General features: G+C 35.5%; 2 protein-coding genes across 2 annotated transcripts; both read left to right on the top strand.

The window, feature by feature from the left end:
- Window positions 1–3214: 3214 nt before the first annotated feature.
- Window positions 3215–6867, top strand: LOC140452731 (uncharacterized). Its single transcript, XM_072547056.1, has 3 exons — window positions 3215–3530; window positions 4514–5994; window positions 6556–6867. The coding sequence occupies exons 1-3, from the start codon at window positions 3215–3217 to the stop codon at window positions 6865–6867; spliced, it is 2109 nt and encodes a 702-aa protein (XP_072403157.1).
- Window positions 6868–7002: 135 nt separating this feature from the next.
- Window positions 7003–8490, top strand: LOC140452730 (uncharacterized). Its single transcript, XM_072547055.1, has one exon. The coding sequence runs from the start codon at window positions 7003–7005 to the stop codon at window positions 8488–8490; it is 1488 nt and encodes a 495-aa protein (XP_072403156.1).
- Window positions 8491–16723: the final 8233 nt, after the last annotated feature.

Raw genomic sequence — 16723 nt, 5'->3', positions numbered from 1 at the left:
ATTTTCATCTCGTTTAATACTTATGTCAGGTCATATTTCGTTTCGTCATGGGTACTGATATCACGGGATAAGATTTACTATATAATAAGGAAAACATGTGCAATAATATAAACACCCGCTGGTTTCGATGTGATCCACACTTTTTGTTTCTTTTTTTTGTTTTGATGTAATTAAAAAAAATAAAAGCAGCTAGTACCTAAAGCCAATAAAACAAATGAACGTCGTAACAACCATATATATGGTGGTCCACCAAGATTATCCACCCAGATTTTCTTTTTATTCATTAAAAAAATAATAATAATAAAAGAACGCTCGGAATCTTAAATAAAAAGTGGTATCGTGTGACATTTTAAAAGTTATTTATTTTTTAACGATACTTTTTAACGATAAATACACGTTATAAAATAAAGTAAATATAAATATTTACTATTTAATATAAAAAAAATGTATCACGTAAAATAAAGATGATTAACAGCAATTTAAATAGAATTATTTATAGTCACTAAGTTTAAATAGCAGCCAAAAAGGAAATATCGCCAATGTTGAAGTGCCCCAGGCCACCAGGAGAACCAGTGAAAACCGAGACGATTCGACTACTCGAAAAAACAGTCAACTTTAGCCATATTTTGGACTATAAGTAACGGTTTCTTAAAAATAAAAATTATATCATGATAAAATATAGGCCTATAGCTATTGAATGGCACCAATTTTAATTCTTATTTGTTATAAACACATCAGCTTTGATTTTTTAAAGAAATTAAGCTTAATTAATTAAGGTTTGAATTTCCTAAAATCCATTGCAAACTTGGTGTGGAGCGGATGTTCAAACAACAGTATTTTTGTATAGAGCGTATATAAGATCAATAATTGATTATGGTTGTACACTTTATGGAACAGCTAATAAAACTAACGTACGTAAACTGGATATTATACAAAACAAAGCACTAAGAATGTGTATGGGAGCAATGAAATCCACACCTCTCGAACGCCTAAGAGCGGAAGCAAACGAACCTCTCTTAGGACTCAGAAAACCATTTATAGCAGAAAAAATGATGGTTAAATTACAAACGACAGGATCGCATATCATTATCAATAGAATATGATTTAACTAATCCTTTCTGGAGAATCAAAAACTTTCCTCTTATTTACGAAGGACTAAGAAGTGTGACTCCACACTAAACAACACAAATATAATTCGATTACATTAGCTTAATTTGTTCTACGTGATGTAAATCTTCCTGATTACTCTGAATTAGCATCATATAATAATACAGTTATACTCCAAATTTTGGCGAAACATCAAAACTTTCACGCAATTTATGCCGATGGGTCAAAAAATACTGATGACACAGGTTGCGTGTTTACAACTGAAGCTAGAGCAATACAAAAGGCATTGGAATATGTACAACAGGAAGATTACCAAAATGCCATTATTTTTATAGACTCGCTTACAGTTTTAAAAAATTTGAATTCCAATACATCTAATCACATTATATTTAAAATTAAAAATATACCTAAAAATTTACAAGATCTTAATACCAAACAATGAAGTCGTAGATAACATTTCCAAAGAAAGCATACAAATGTGAGAAGATACAAATTGTAAGTCAATACAAGAACATATAAATTTATCAAGACAAAAAATGTTGAAGAAGTAAAGATACTTTTGGCAAGAGTACCATTTGACAAATCCAAGTAGATATACAAAAACAGAAATCAAATTGAGAAGAAATCCTTGGTACAACAAATATGATTACAACCATAGAACCCCACAGAAAATCGTCTGGCGGAGTTAAATCGCACTATCTTGGAGACCAATTCACGGGTTCGAAACGTAAAACTGTGAGGTAACCAAAGGTTTCTTTTATAAATCAATTGTGACACGAGCTGTCGGACATATTGCGTCGCCTTGTTAAAACCCCAGCTCCTGCACATCACGGTTTTTCAAATAAGGAAAAAAAGTCAGTAGTCATAGCTCTATAACGGTTACCATTGACTGTAACATTCTGGCCAGAATCATTTTTGAAGAAATAGGGACCAATGATCCCACCAGCCCACAAAGCACACCAAACAGTTTTATGGATGTAATGGTGTCTGTTGTAAAAACAACCTGTATAATAGTGTAATCGTAGTATAGTTATTTTATCAAATTGTGCGCTCAGGTCGGCAGCTATCGTGTTAACGTGTGTGCGACTGATTTCCTAGATCAGGGACCCGTCCTCCCCTCGTTATGTAACTTAAGACAGACAGTGCCAATTTGCCTCTCGGCAAGTGAAGGCCGGGTGTGTGTGATCCCAAAAAGTGATAAATGCGCTTGTAAACCCGGTGTTTTGTGTTAAAACGTATATAGTTGGTCTCTCTCAATTTTATGATTTCATGCATATCTGTTACTGCCTCCCCGCACTCACTGTAAAGCTAATATTTGTATAACCCTTTATTTAACTATCAGAATTGCGATAATTGTCAATGTTTGAACCAGCCCTTAAGTCTATTGTGTAAATAAATCGAAGGAAAATACCTCTTAATTGTTTTATTGCTTCAGTGGTCCTTTATAAATATTTTGAAGCAATTAGGTGTTCAAATACGCCTCTCTTAAATGTGGATAGTTTGGCAACAAAGTTTACCCTTTCCATCCATTTGTGGTCTCTTCGAACCGAATATATTGTATATCGCAATTCCCGTTCTGATCTATCTTCATAAATCAAATTAATTTTCTCTTATTTTAATTCTTTTCCCACAAAAATTAAAATAAATATCGTTACTGAGTGCTCTTCATATAAGATAATGTAAACAATCTCACGGTGCATGGAACATTACGTCACCACGCAAGTGTTAATATCGCTTATCTAACATTCTAATTCAGATTTATCGCCCTTCGACTCTTCGACGTGCATCTCAAGTGAGATTGCTGACAAGAAACATGTGATGTGACTATGGATTTTTATGGATTTTTTAGATTCATGTCTATTTGGTGAGTTCGTTCCAAAATATATTTTTATAATCACGTACAGGGACATTCAAAAGTTCGAACGCATATTATTAGTATACGGGACGAGTTTATATTTCGCAGGATTCGTACAGACATTATTTTCTGAGACTCTTGTTTATTATACGGGGTGGACTAAGCTGTGTTTTAGACTCTAAAATTTTTTATTTCTCGTGTATCTCTCATAGATAAATATCTCGCAAAGCTTTCGATACATCTCTAACCGCAATGGATCAATTAAAGAAACAACGCAAACCGTTGAAATCAAAAATCTCTCGTATCTCTAATTGGTTAAGGGATAACTCTGCTCAAGAAACGGATCCCTTGCAGTTCCAACTCCGTCGTACTGAACTAACGAATTGTTACGCCAAATATGATGACCTCATGGATCAGATTGAGGAACTGGACGAAGCAAATACTGAAGAACGCGATAGGGAAGAAATTGAAGAAAAGTACTTCTCAACTCTGGCAGGTCTTCAACATAGAATGGAGATGCTCCAACCTCTTTCACACCAGTCCAGTTCCACTTCCCCACGTTTAGCTGGTGCTAAAGTGACTCTTCCCGAAATTAAAATTCAAACTTTCTCAGGATGCTTCTCAGAATGGAGTGCATTCTATCAGCTCTTCGAGACGTTAATTATTAATAACCCGGAACTCAACAACGTCCAGCGTTTTGTTTATCTCAAATCTTTTCTACGCAACGAACCTCTCCAGTTGGTAGAAAACATCCAAGTTTTAGAAGAAAACTTCCAAATCGCGTTCGACACTCTTCGAAATCGCTACGAAAACAAATCGCGCGTAATTAGTTTGTATATACAGCGTCTTTTGAAAGTTCCATCCTTAGTCAAAACTAATGCAAAGGCCTTACGTGAATTTTTGGTCACCGCAAAACAGACCTTACTCGCGCTAAAAAATATGAATGTACCCATCGAGCATTGGGATCTCTTATTAATAGAAATATTTTTGCAAAAAGTGGACTTTACCACTCACCGGTCTTTCGAATACGAGTTAGGGTCAAAAAATATTCCCACGCTAAATCAATTCTTTGATTTTTTAGAAAAAAAGTGTGGCATTATGGAAAAGTTAAACTCCTCAGATAATAACGATAAAAAAGTTATTAAAACTCACTCTAAAACGGTTCTGTTCTCTTCGGCAAGTAATAAAAATAAGTCGTACTTCAAAACCTGTGTATTTTGTAATATTGCTACACACACTATTTATGCATGCACAAAATTTGCTAATCTTTTCTTACAGGATAAGTATAAATTTGTTAATGAAAACAAACTATGTCGCAACTGTTTAGGAACTAAACACTTCTCTCTAAATTGCTCGTCTCAACGTTTATGTGGTATATGCAAGAAAAGGCATCACACACTCTTGCACAATGACCATGAAAATAGCTCTTCTTCTAGTAGATCTTTTCAACGACAAAATCATGCAACCTCTCGCAATGTACAAAACACTTGGTCTGATGGTGAAGCCGGTCCAAGTAATTCTGTCTCTCTCTCTGAATCTCAAACCTCTCAGGTCTCAAATGGGATGACTTCTCTCTCTGCTCTGTCAATAAAGCAGGATGTTCTGCTGGCAACCGCTCTAGTCACTATTTATCAAAGCATGGCGTACCCATACACGCTAGATGTATTTTAGATAGTGGATCTCAGTCGTCATTTGTCTCCAAAGATTTGGTTCAAAACTTAAATCTCTCTCCTTACAGCAAAAGGCTACAAATCTCTACTATCTCTGAACATAGTTCATTCTCGAACAAAATGGTCGATCTAGAAATTTTTCCATACAAAAGAAATGGTAATGGTTTCAAAATCTCCTGTGCTATTTTAGACAACATAACTTGTAGACTCCCCCAGGTATCCATAAACAGAAGTAAATTTAATATCCCCTCTACAGTCACTCTCGCAGATCCCACCTACTCTGTCCCTGGAAATTTAGATCTTCTTCTTGCCAGTGACATATATAGCGAGTTGTTATCGGATGGTTTAATACGTTTAGGTAAAGGACTCCCTGTTCTCCAGAACACACACTTAGGGTACATTATGTTTGGTTCTTTACCTCCTTACGCACTTCACAAAGGAATTTATTGCTCACAGTTGTCCCCTACACAGTCAAATGTCTCTTTATTTGTCCAGTCCACATCTGAGGAAGATAAGCTCGATAATATAATTCGACAATTCTTCGAAGTCGAAGAAGTGACCCCCTCTGTTAAAATCTCCTCCTCTGAGGATCTGGCTGAACAAATATTCACTGAAACAACTCAAATTCTACCTTCTGGTCGGTTTCAGGTAAAGCTTCCTCTCATTTCTGAAACAGCACATAAAATGCTGGGCAATTCTTACAATATGGCTAGGAAAAGGTTTATTAGTTTAGAAAATAAACTCTTAAAACACAAAAATGTATACTCTCAATATAAAGCATTCATCAATGAATATGTTTCTCTTGGACATGCCAAAAAGGTTCCTCTTTCTCTCACAAATGTGCACTTAGAAAATAAATACTTTTTACCTCATCACTCTGTCATAAAAGAAGAATCATTAACTACCAAATTACGGGTGGTTTTTGATGGCTCCATGAAAAGTTCCAGTGGCTATTCTCTTAATGACATCCTGTTGAAAGGAAAAACTCTTCAGCCTGAACTTTTCGACATTCTCTTTCGGTTTAGATTGTATACCTATGTCTTCACTTCCGACATACAAAAAATGTACAGGCAGGTACAAATTCATCCTGATCACACATTCCTGCAGAATATCCTATGGCGGGATTCTCCGGAACAGGACATCGAATGTCTTGAGCTTCAAACCGTAACTTATGGAACAAAAAGCGCAAGCTTTCAAAGTACTCGTTGTTTGATGGAATTAGCTAAAACTCATCAAAACAACTACCCATTGGCCTCCGATGCTCTCTTAACAGGCTGCTATGTAGATGACATTCTATATGGGGCCAATGACACGCAAACTCTTCTTAAGGCTCATAATGAGATAACTGACCTACTCAACAAGGCATGCATTTCTCTTCATAAATGGTGCTCTAATTCAAAAATGTTTTTGGAAAATGTTTCTACTCTCTCTACAAACTCTGCCTATGTTATTTCACCAGAGAATGCTTCTAATAAGGTTTTAGGTCTCTGTTGGAACCCCAGTACTGATACATTTTCAATTTCTGTACCTCAATTATCAATAAAAGATAATTACGCAAAAAGGGAAGTACTCTCTATTATCGCTCAAATTTTTGATCCACAAGGGCTCATTAATCCCGTAACTGTTCTTGCTAAAATTATTATGCAAAAAATTTGGATTTCTAAAATTAATTGGAATGACTCCGTGGATTCAAATATTTTAAATGAATGGTTGAAGTTTATAACTGATCTCGCTGCTCTCAAAGACATAAGCATACCCAGATGTCTTTTCTCATGTCATGAAATTTCTTCTATTGAAATTCACTCTTTTTCTGACGCAAGTTTGAAAGCATATGCTGCTTGTTGTTATATACGGGTTATCTACAAATCAAAAAATGTCTCGTGCTCTCTCATTGCTTCGAAAAGTCGTATTGCTCCTTTAAAGACCATAACGCTTCCAAGGCTGGAACTTATGGGTGCTTTATTGGCTAGCAAGCTCACCACAAAGGTGGTTGATATCATAAAGGATAAATTGCCCTCTATTACCTCTATAAACATGTGGAGCGATTCTGAGATAGTTTTGGCGTGGCTCAGATCACATCACTCCAGATGGAATCAATTTGTCGCCAACAGGGTAGCTCAAATTCAAGAAAATTCTTCTCACTCTCATTGGAGACACGTAAAGTCTAAAGACAACCCTGCTGACATCCTCTCCAGAGGAATGATGCCCTCTAACATACTCAACTCCACTCTTTGATTTCACGGTCCTCAGTTTTTGCAAACATTTGACCTAAATTTGTCTGAATATAGTCCGAAGTTTAATTCTGATAAATTACCTGAAGAAAGAAAAATTGTTCTTCACACTCGAAGTGCTCAATTTGATTTCTTTGTCATGCTTTCTGAAAGGTTCTCCAGTTTTACGAAATATGTAAGGACTATAGCTTATGTACTCAGATTTGGTAATAACGCAAAGTCTGGCACTCAAAAATTATCCGGTGCACTTGAAGTATCTGAACTTCAAAATGCCGAAATGAAAATTATAAAATTATTGCAAAACTCAAGTTTCTCCTCAGAAATTGCTGATCTCAAAGGCAATAAGATTATTTCTAATAAGTCTCTCTTACAATTTGCTCCTTTTCTTGACAAAAATGAAATGCTCCGTGTAGGTGGACGTCTTAGGTATTCCGAAGTTACCTTTGATCAAAAATATCCTCTCCTCCTCCCCTCGAAAAATCATGTTGTTCGTCTAATTCTCAAAAAAGAACATCTTAGGCTCCATCATGCAGGTCCTCAGAATACTCTCTCTCAAGTTCGCCTTAGATATTGGCCCTTGAATGGTCTACGTGAGATTAAGAGGATAGTCCACGAATGTCATCTTTGTTTCAAGTTTAATGCCAAACCCTTAGCTCAAATCATGTCTGATTTACCTAAGGAACGCTTATGCTCTGCTCAAGTTTTTGCTCATGTAGGTTTGGATTTTGGTGGTCCCTTTCTAATAAAGGCCTCTAAACTTCGTAAAAGTCCCTTGATAAAGTCATACATAGCTCTATTTGTCTGTATGTCCACACGTGCGGTTCATATAGAATTAGTCAGTGGGCTCACAACAGAAGCGTTTCTTCTTACTCTTAAGCGCTTTATCAGTCGAAGAGGTCTCCCTCAGACTATATTCTCTGATAATGCGACAAACTTTCTTCGGGCTAAAAATCAGTTATTCAAACTCTATAATTTCTTAAAAAATAAGGAAACTAACTCTTCTATTCAGGCATTTTTAGCCTCCTCTCAAATGCGGTGGAAAACAATACCACCTCGATCTCCTCATCATGGAGGACTCTGGGAGAGCGCTATAAAGAGCGCTAAACATCATATCTATAGATTGTTGGGCAATCTCAAAATTACATTCGAGGAATTCAGTACCGTGCTTACCCAAATTGAAGCCGTACTTAATTCTCGGCCCATTTGTGCCCTCTCTAATGATCCCTCCGATTTCACATATCTTACCCCTGGTCACTTCCTAATTGGAAGGTCTCTCACCTCGCTACCCGACCAGGAGTATACATCTATCCCGGAACATAGACTTAGCATCTGGCAAAATCTCTCTAAGCTCCAGCAACTTTTTTGGAAAAAGTGGTCGACTGATTATCTGAATCGACTTCAAAATCATCCAAAATGGTTTCTCCCATTCAAAAATTTAGAACCCAATGACCTTGTGTTAGTTAAAGAAGATAATCTCCCTCCTCTCTACTGGTCATTGGCACGAGTGATGGATGTCTTTCCGGGTAAAGATGGCCGAGTGAGAATTGCATCTGTTAAAACTAAGGATGGGATTTTCAAACGCACGATAACAAAATTGTGTCCCCTTCCTAGTGGAGGATTATGTTAATGTTATTAGGTTTAGTACTTTTACTCATATGTTGTTTGTATACTATTACTCATATTGTTTTTTTTATGTACTCTTTTCTCTTTAATGCTTTTTATAATGGTAAAGCTAGTGCTTCAACGGGGGGCAGTATGTTGTAAAAACAACCTGTATAATAGTGTAATCGTAGTATAGTTATTTTATCAAATTGTGCGCTCAGGTCGGCAGCTATCGTGTTAACGTGTGTGCGACTGATTTCCTAGATCAGGGACCCGTCCTCCCCTCGTTATGTAACTTAAGACAGACAGTGCCAATTTGCCTCTCGGCAAGTGAAGGCCGGGTGTGTGTGATCCCAAAAAGTGATAAATGCGCTTGTAAACCCGGTGTTTTGTGTTAAAACGTATATAGTTGGTCTCTCTCAATTTTATGATTTCATGTATATCTGTTACTGCCTCCCCGCACTCACTGTAAAGCTAATATTTGTATAACTCTTTATGTAACTATCAGAATTGCGATAATTGTCAATGTTTGAACCAGCCCTTAAGTCTATTGTGTAAATAAATCGAAGGAAAATACCTCTTAATTGTTTTATTGCTTCAGTGGTCCTTTATAAATATTTTGAAGCAATTAGGTGTTCAAATACGCCTCTCTTAAATGTGGATAGTTTGGCAACAAAGTTTACCCTTTCCACCAGTGTCTTTGTTAAGACACCATTACGTCTGTGTCTTAACATACACTTGAGGATTATCTTTACTCCAAATACGGCATTTTTGTTTGCTGACATAGCCATTCAACCAAAAGAAGTGAGCTTCATCGCTAAACAATCTCGTTGGGCCCATTCACAGAAACTGTATCACCGACGTGAAATTGAACATCGCGTCGCCGTAAGTTACACGTTTTAGCATTGCGTTGGTACGCATTATTCAGATTAAGTTGTATTTTATCAAATACTTCACTTAACCCTCGTATTTCAGAAACATATTTGTCATGTTGCTCTGAAGTAACGGTAGATATCAAATTATCGGCAGATAAAGAATAATAGTTACCGGCAATAGGGAATACCTGGCAAAATTAAGGAAAGATGGGGTATATTTAGTGACTTCATGTCTAGGGGTATTTATAGCTTGACGGATTTTTGGAATTTCTTTATCCCAATCGGAATGATCTTTAATATAACACCTAATAGCAGTTCCTATGGTTTTATTGCTACGTTCAACAAAGTTGCACTGAGGCGAATAGACAGCATTAAACCATATTTTTTGGACCTTATACTTACTACATAAATTCTTTAACGAAGAATTATTAAGATTTCGGGCGTTATCACATATAAGAAATTGAGGGACTCCGAACATAAGAAAAACGTCATTTTCAAGAAAATTAATAATATTTTGCGTGGTAGCTTCCCGCAAAGGATGAATCAACGTAAATTTCGAAAACCAGTCGGTAACAACAAGAAGAAAAGTGTATCCTCTTTTTGAGCGAGGAAGCTGACCAATAAGATCTACAGCAATTATTTGCCAAGGGAACCTAGCGGATTTTTCTCGTCCCATTAAACCCATGGGAGCCAAAGTCGACATCTTTTGAGCTCCACAGATTTTACAAGACCTAACAAAACGAAGTACATCTTTCCACATTTTGGGCCAATAATATAACTCTTGAATACGATCTAAAGTTTTGAAATAGCCAAGATGTGCACAGGTAGGGGGATCGTGACAAGAAGTGATAATATCATTTCTTTGGGGTTTCGGTACTAAAATTTTCCACTCTTTATTATTAGTGGAAACAGGTAATTCGGAAGGAATTAATTTAAAAACAAAATCATCCTCTACTTTCCACTGAGGATATTTATTGGGCTCTGATAAAATCTTAGAGCGAAAATCATCGAACCAATGATCAATTCGGTCCTTGTCGACTTCCAGATAAGAAAGTTGTGGTTTTTCGGTGATAGACTCATTCGTAAACATGCGACTTAGTGCATCTGGGACGATATGAGAAGTTCCTTTCCGATGGATAAGATCAAAATCATGCTGACGTAAACGCATTGCCCAACGCGCAAGTTTGCCAGAAGGATTACTAATGTTTTTTAACCACAACAGGGAATGATGGTCGGTAATTACCTGAAATTTGACTCCTTCGATATAGGGACGAAATTTTTCAATAGCGAAAATTACGGCTAAACATTCTCTCTCGGTGACAGAGTAGTTTCGTTCAGCCTTAGATAAGGTACGACTAGCATTAGCAATAACTACATCCGAGCCATCGACGGTTTGTGTTAAGACACCTCCTAACCCAGTATCGCTAGCGTCACATTGAATAACAAAAGGTTTTAGAAAGTCAGGTTGAGTTAGAACAGGGGCAGAGATAAGAGCCTCTTTAATTAAAATAAAGGAGTTTTCAGCGGAATCAGTCCAGTCTACCGACTGTTTCTTCTTTTTATCTTTTAATAGGTCATTTATAGGAGAGACAAGAGTCGAGAAATTATTTATAAATCGCCTGTACCAAGAGCAAATTCCAACAAATCTTTTAACTTCCGTAAAAGTTTTTGGACGGGGATAATTAATCATGGCAGAGACTTTTTCCGGATCAGTCCTTAAAAGATTATCACCTACTATATAACCCAGAAATTTTAATTCAGACTTGAAAAATTCACACTTATCAACATTGATAGTTAAATTGGTCTCTTTTAACTTATCTTTAACCTCAGATAATAATTTAATATGTTCTTCGAAATTATCGGAACAAATGATGATGTCGTCAAGATAACAAAATATGTTCGGTTCATATTTAGGACCAAAAATTGCATCAACTAATCTCTGTTGAGTTTGAGCCGAATTACATAATCCAAAAGGCATGACAGTAAATTGAAAGGAACCTCTACCGATGACACTGAAAGCAGTTTTTTCTCTCGAAGAGGGATCTAAAGGTATTTGCCAGAAAGCTTTTCTCAAGTCAACGGAACTTATAAATTTGGTACCTTTCAGTAACGACAGGATCCTATCAATATTAGGCAAAGGGTAAGAGTCTCGTTTAGTTACCTCATTGAAAGCTCTACCATCGAAACAAAAGCGGTACTCGCCATTTTTCTTGACTAATAGCACCGGTGAACACCACGGACTATTAGAAGGTTCAATAACACCTAAACTAAGCATTTCGTCTAATTCTTCGTTGAGAATTTTGGACATATAGGGAGACATGGGAAACGGGCGTTTTTTGAAAGGTTTCGCGTCTCCAGTATCAATATTCATTTGGATTTTATCCGTGTGGCCTAATCCATTTATATTGCTAACTTGGGAGAAAGATTCGATAGTACTAGTCGCGACATATCTTTGAGTGGGGTTTAAATGATCGATAGTACATAAAGATATTTCATCGAGCTCATTATCGATATCGGTAAAAGTTTGTGGATCATTATCGCCGGTAAGCCAAGTATTTTTAGAAAAACCTATTATAAGAGAGAAAGTCTTAACGAAATTGCTACCGAGGATAAAGGTATAAGGTAACGTAGGTACGATTAGTGCTTTGATGACATGACAAACATCGTTAGCTAAGATAGGGAGATCGGCTACACCGGTAACAGAACGATTAGAACCGTCAGCTAATGAAACATTTTGATGTTGAGATGGATCAACAGATAAGTTGTTGGATTCAAGGAATTTAATGCCTTTTGCGCCAACAATAGTTATAGAACAACCAGTATCTAGAAGGACTGTAAAAGTTCTCGAGAAAATTGAGACAGAAATATGCGGCCTAGAATCGCAAATTTTATTAATTAGCACCGGGGCGGCAATTTTCGTAACACTATTACGATAAAAATATTTGACGGTCTTTAACCACTGATTCCATTTATTTTGAATTTTAACGTCGGATTTATTAGGACGAAAAGCTAACGAGATTGCACCGACAGAACAAACTCGACGAACTAGTTTTTTGAAGGCATGCGGCATTTTTTACAGGTATGGACAGTCACATTAGGATTACCACACTTGTAACAGAACTTGTGCTGTCGTTCCTTTTTACAGACGGGATAGATATGACCTGTTTTCTGACAATTCCAACAGGTAGCTACTTTCGAAGTGTTTTTATCATTCGAATTAGATGAATTAGATACGTGGTTAGAGGTAGATGGAGACGATATGGCATTTGAGGCATTGTTGTGAGAATGACGCTTCGACTGCGGAGTATCAGTCTCGACAACAGAGATTTTAGAATTTTGGAAGAACTTGGCCGACAATGAAGGGTTAGCATCTTCCAACTTCTTAACAATTTGAGTTAGTTCACTCACGGTATTAATGTCTTTTAAAATGACATGAGGAATATACTCAGGTAAGATATTTTTACGAATAATCCTTAACTTTGTGGATTCGGATGCTTCGCGAGATAAACGATTAAAAAGGGATAGCATTTGCGCGGCGAAAATTACGATAGGCTCGCTACGTTTTTGTTTGCGACCTTTGATTTGATCCCAAAGATCTTCGTCGAAATCGGGAGATAAAAAAGTGGATTCAAGAACTTCAACAAGTCCATCCCAAGAACTTATTGAGGACTTAATACTGCGAAACCACACCGCGGCATCGCCAGAGAAAAATTCAATAGCCGAATTAAATAAAATATCTTTCGGGACATTACGGGACTCAGATAACTCATTAACTCGTTCAATAAAATCAAACACAGTCTTGGGATCACCATTAAATTTAACATTCCATTTAAATATGGAATATTGGGAGATATTTGAATCGGGAGTCGAAACATGTATTATCTGCGGAGCAGCAGGAGAGACATACTCGACAGAAGAAGGACTAGAAGCTAAAGGAATGACTTTATCATTCATCTCTTGCTCCAATAACAAACATGTAGCATTAGATTCATTTAGAAAAGAAATAGATTCCTCAGAATCGGGCTCGGAAATAGGGAGACGATCTATTCTACCTAACAAATGAATAAGTCGTGATTTGACTTGGCGAAAACAAGAATCTGTTGAAGAACCTTCAAACTCTTCAACTAACTTTGAAATCTTATCGATATAATTTTTAATAGCAGTCTTTTCGTTATCATAATCTAAGGTATTTAAAGATAATTGATTGCTGTTGTCCCTAACTAACAATCTCTTGAGGATTTTCCTCCTTTCTTTTATTTCTCTACTCGTAACAGTTCCTCTGATTTTTAACTCATAATTAATTTCCTCTGAAGTAAGAAAATTGACTTCAAAATTATTCATTTTTTAATTTAAGTCTACAGGTAATAAAAAAATATAAAAATAGTCAAATATACCAAAGAAAGATCAGGTTTAATTATAAAATTTATACATAAATCTGGAGAACTTTTGTAGTGTATTTACCAGACGGAACGAAAGAAGAAAATAAGGAATACTGAGATAGAGATAAAGCAAATAGAAGAAGAAATAAATAGAAATAGAACACGGAAGCTGATCGGGGTTCTCGTAGCTTGGCGTTCTATAAATGTGAAAGACAAGCAAAGGCAACGGACAAAGAAAAAAACAAAAGGATATAAGCCCCACGCTTTGGGCGGCATAAAAATATGTGTAACCTCGGAAACCTTTTTTGGATGGTGCTAGAAAGGTCACCAATTGAGACACTGCGGACGGCAGCCAGATGGTTGGTGGAGAGCGAGTCGTGGGTTCGAAACTAGCTTTTGGAACCAGGAATGGGTCCAACGGACGAAATAAGCAAAGATACGATAAGAGATATTAGAAAAGACACAGAAATGAACAAAAAGATAGATGGGTAAAATTACCAAAGATAAGATAAGATAGGGAACAGGGCGCCACTTAATTTTTTGGGGTTTAAGGAGAAAATTAAGAAACCTTAGAAAAGAAAAGAGATAAGGAAAGATATTTAGGTTCTGAGACCAAACCCAAGAAAAGATATCACAGTTAATTATTGAATAAATTTGGTCAACACTCTACATAAACAAAAAATAAATATATAAGGTATTACACTTACTCACCTACGAAACTTGATAAGCCTGATCTTTCTACTGGTCAAAGGTATAGTTATATTTAAACGTAAAAATCAGGGAACTTTGTTAGGAGTCGACAAACAAAATACATACGTAAAACAATAACAATATATTAAACAACAACAAAATTACGACGCTGCTGAATGCAACACAAGTAATAAAAATACACAAACAACTATAAAATGGTGGTATACATATAAAAATAGGCAGAAATATAATTCGAAAATATCTTTACAAAGATATAAGTATAACACAAGCATGCACAAATAAAGTTTTGGCGTATCTCGAGATATTATAGCAAATAAAATTGAATACAAATTATAACAAACACAAAAGGTAACAAAAATTAATAAAATTTAAATTTACAAAAATACAAAAAAGTTTACTGACGTGAAAACATAAAAATTTAACCAAACCGCACTTGGTTAAGTCGATTATTTGGTTCGTAACTAAAAAAAATATAGAATGTTCTTTAATTGACTGCAAAATTCAGTATCTACTCTCAATTACATTTGAAGACATGTATGATCGTTCGATACGTCCAGATAATGGGAGATGATATGATGCTATACTATGTTACTTGCCCAGATAGGTGGAGATATTAAAATTATGTCACTTACAGTAATTATTCCTGAAGGCTGCTGCTTTAATTCACTGAAGTTAATACTGTACTGGTATTAAACACTGAATTTATTTACCCTTGAAGGTGCTTTACAACTATACTTAAACTAATATAGTGTAAGATAAAAAACTCTAATAAGCCAGTGTATACACACTTATAAAGAAAATGCACAGAGACGGTAAGGTAGCAGATACGATATTGTGAACTAAGCGTCTTAACTCGATGGATGCCCACCGATAAGTTGTTTTCTCTACGAGTGCCCACCGAGAAGTGACTTGGTTCCTCTAAAATTTTACCAAATTACCCCAGAAAAAGAAGGGATATCTCCCCTTAAAAATCATAGGCCAGTTGTATGTATTTCTGAGAAGATAAGGTTATAACTAACATTGAACATAACGGTATACTTCTACCTACAAACGTGATGGAATATCAAATCTCCTAGATTAGGTTTTTCCCGAGATTGGGTCTTTACAGAAAAATTACTATACGAGTCTTCGGAATATTTACAAATCTATCATAAAAGACCCGGATTAAGACGGAAAGGATTAAAAACCTTTCGGATGCAAGGAAATTCCGGGCATTCAATAAAATTTTGAAGACGGTAAACAGAACATAAGCGTATCATCACGGGGGTAAAAGGAATAAAAATAATTAATATTTTAATTATATAAAAAAATGTTACAGAGCATATGCGAGATACTGGGTATAGATGAAGCCCAACGGCGTCCAGAAGTAAGAGTGGAAAAATTTTATAAAAGGACTGTTCTTACTGTCATTATAAAAAAAAAGAACAGCTTATGTATGCTCTCATTGTCAAAAACCAATTTGCTTGGAATGTGCGAAAAGATTTGTTTGGAGTGCGCTACACTCTACCAACTTTAGTGACTGTCAGTTTTTTTTGTGTTTATTTTTTTTATTTTAATGTTTCTTACTCTTTGCTTAAACCGATTATAAATTTTTATCAAGAATCTTTAATTTGTTTTATTTTTATGACACTTTTTTCAGGCGTAAAATGTACACAAAAAATCGATCCATTCTTGTGATAATGTTTTTTATTTTAATAAATACAGATAAACTATATTAATTATTGTGTTTTTTAAATAACTAATACTTTCAGTAAGTTATCACAATATTTTATTGCATTAAAATATTTAACAAAAATAAATATCCACTAAAATGTTAAACCCGTCTGTCAGGCGGTCAATTAGTGTTTACGCCATTAATTTAAGATATTAGAAATACTTAAGGGTTAAATATGTTGACTTTTTACGAATTAGTCATTTGTTTAAACAATTATTACGACTAGTTAAGAGTAACTTTACTTTTAGTTAATATTTCATCATCTTTTGTATAAGAAATTAAAACATGCTTTAATTTTTAGTACTGAATCGGCGAGCGCATTTAATTTGTAGATACATTATTTGACTAATTTGACTACTAAATTCAGTACAGTAATAATTGACTGCTTATTGAAAATTTTCTCAAGCTTTTGCTCACTCAAGGTCGTAATATCCTGATAAACAATTGAAAAGTCGATAAAAGCTGACTCATCAAAAATAAATTACAAAATTTAATCATAGGCCTGGCCATTTTTTTTATTCTGGGTTTCAATGCCCATTTCCACCCCCTATTTTTTTTTTTTAATTTCCAACAATAATA

Source organism: Diabrotica undecimpunctata, chromosome 11 (assembly GCF_040954645.1).
Source record: "Diabrotica undecimpunctata isolate CICGRU chromosome 11, icDiaUnde3, whole genome shotgun sequence".
NCBI lineage: Eukaryota > Metazoa > Arthropoda > Insecta > Coleoptera > Chrysomelidae > Diabrotica > Diabrotica undecimpunctata.
This window is presented reverse-complemented; position numbering and strand designations above follow the sequence as displayed.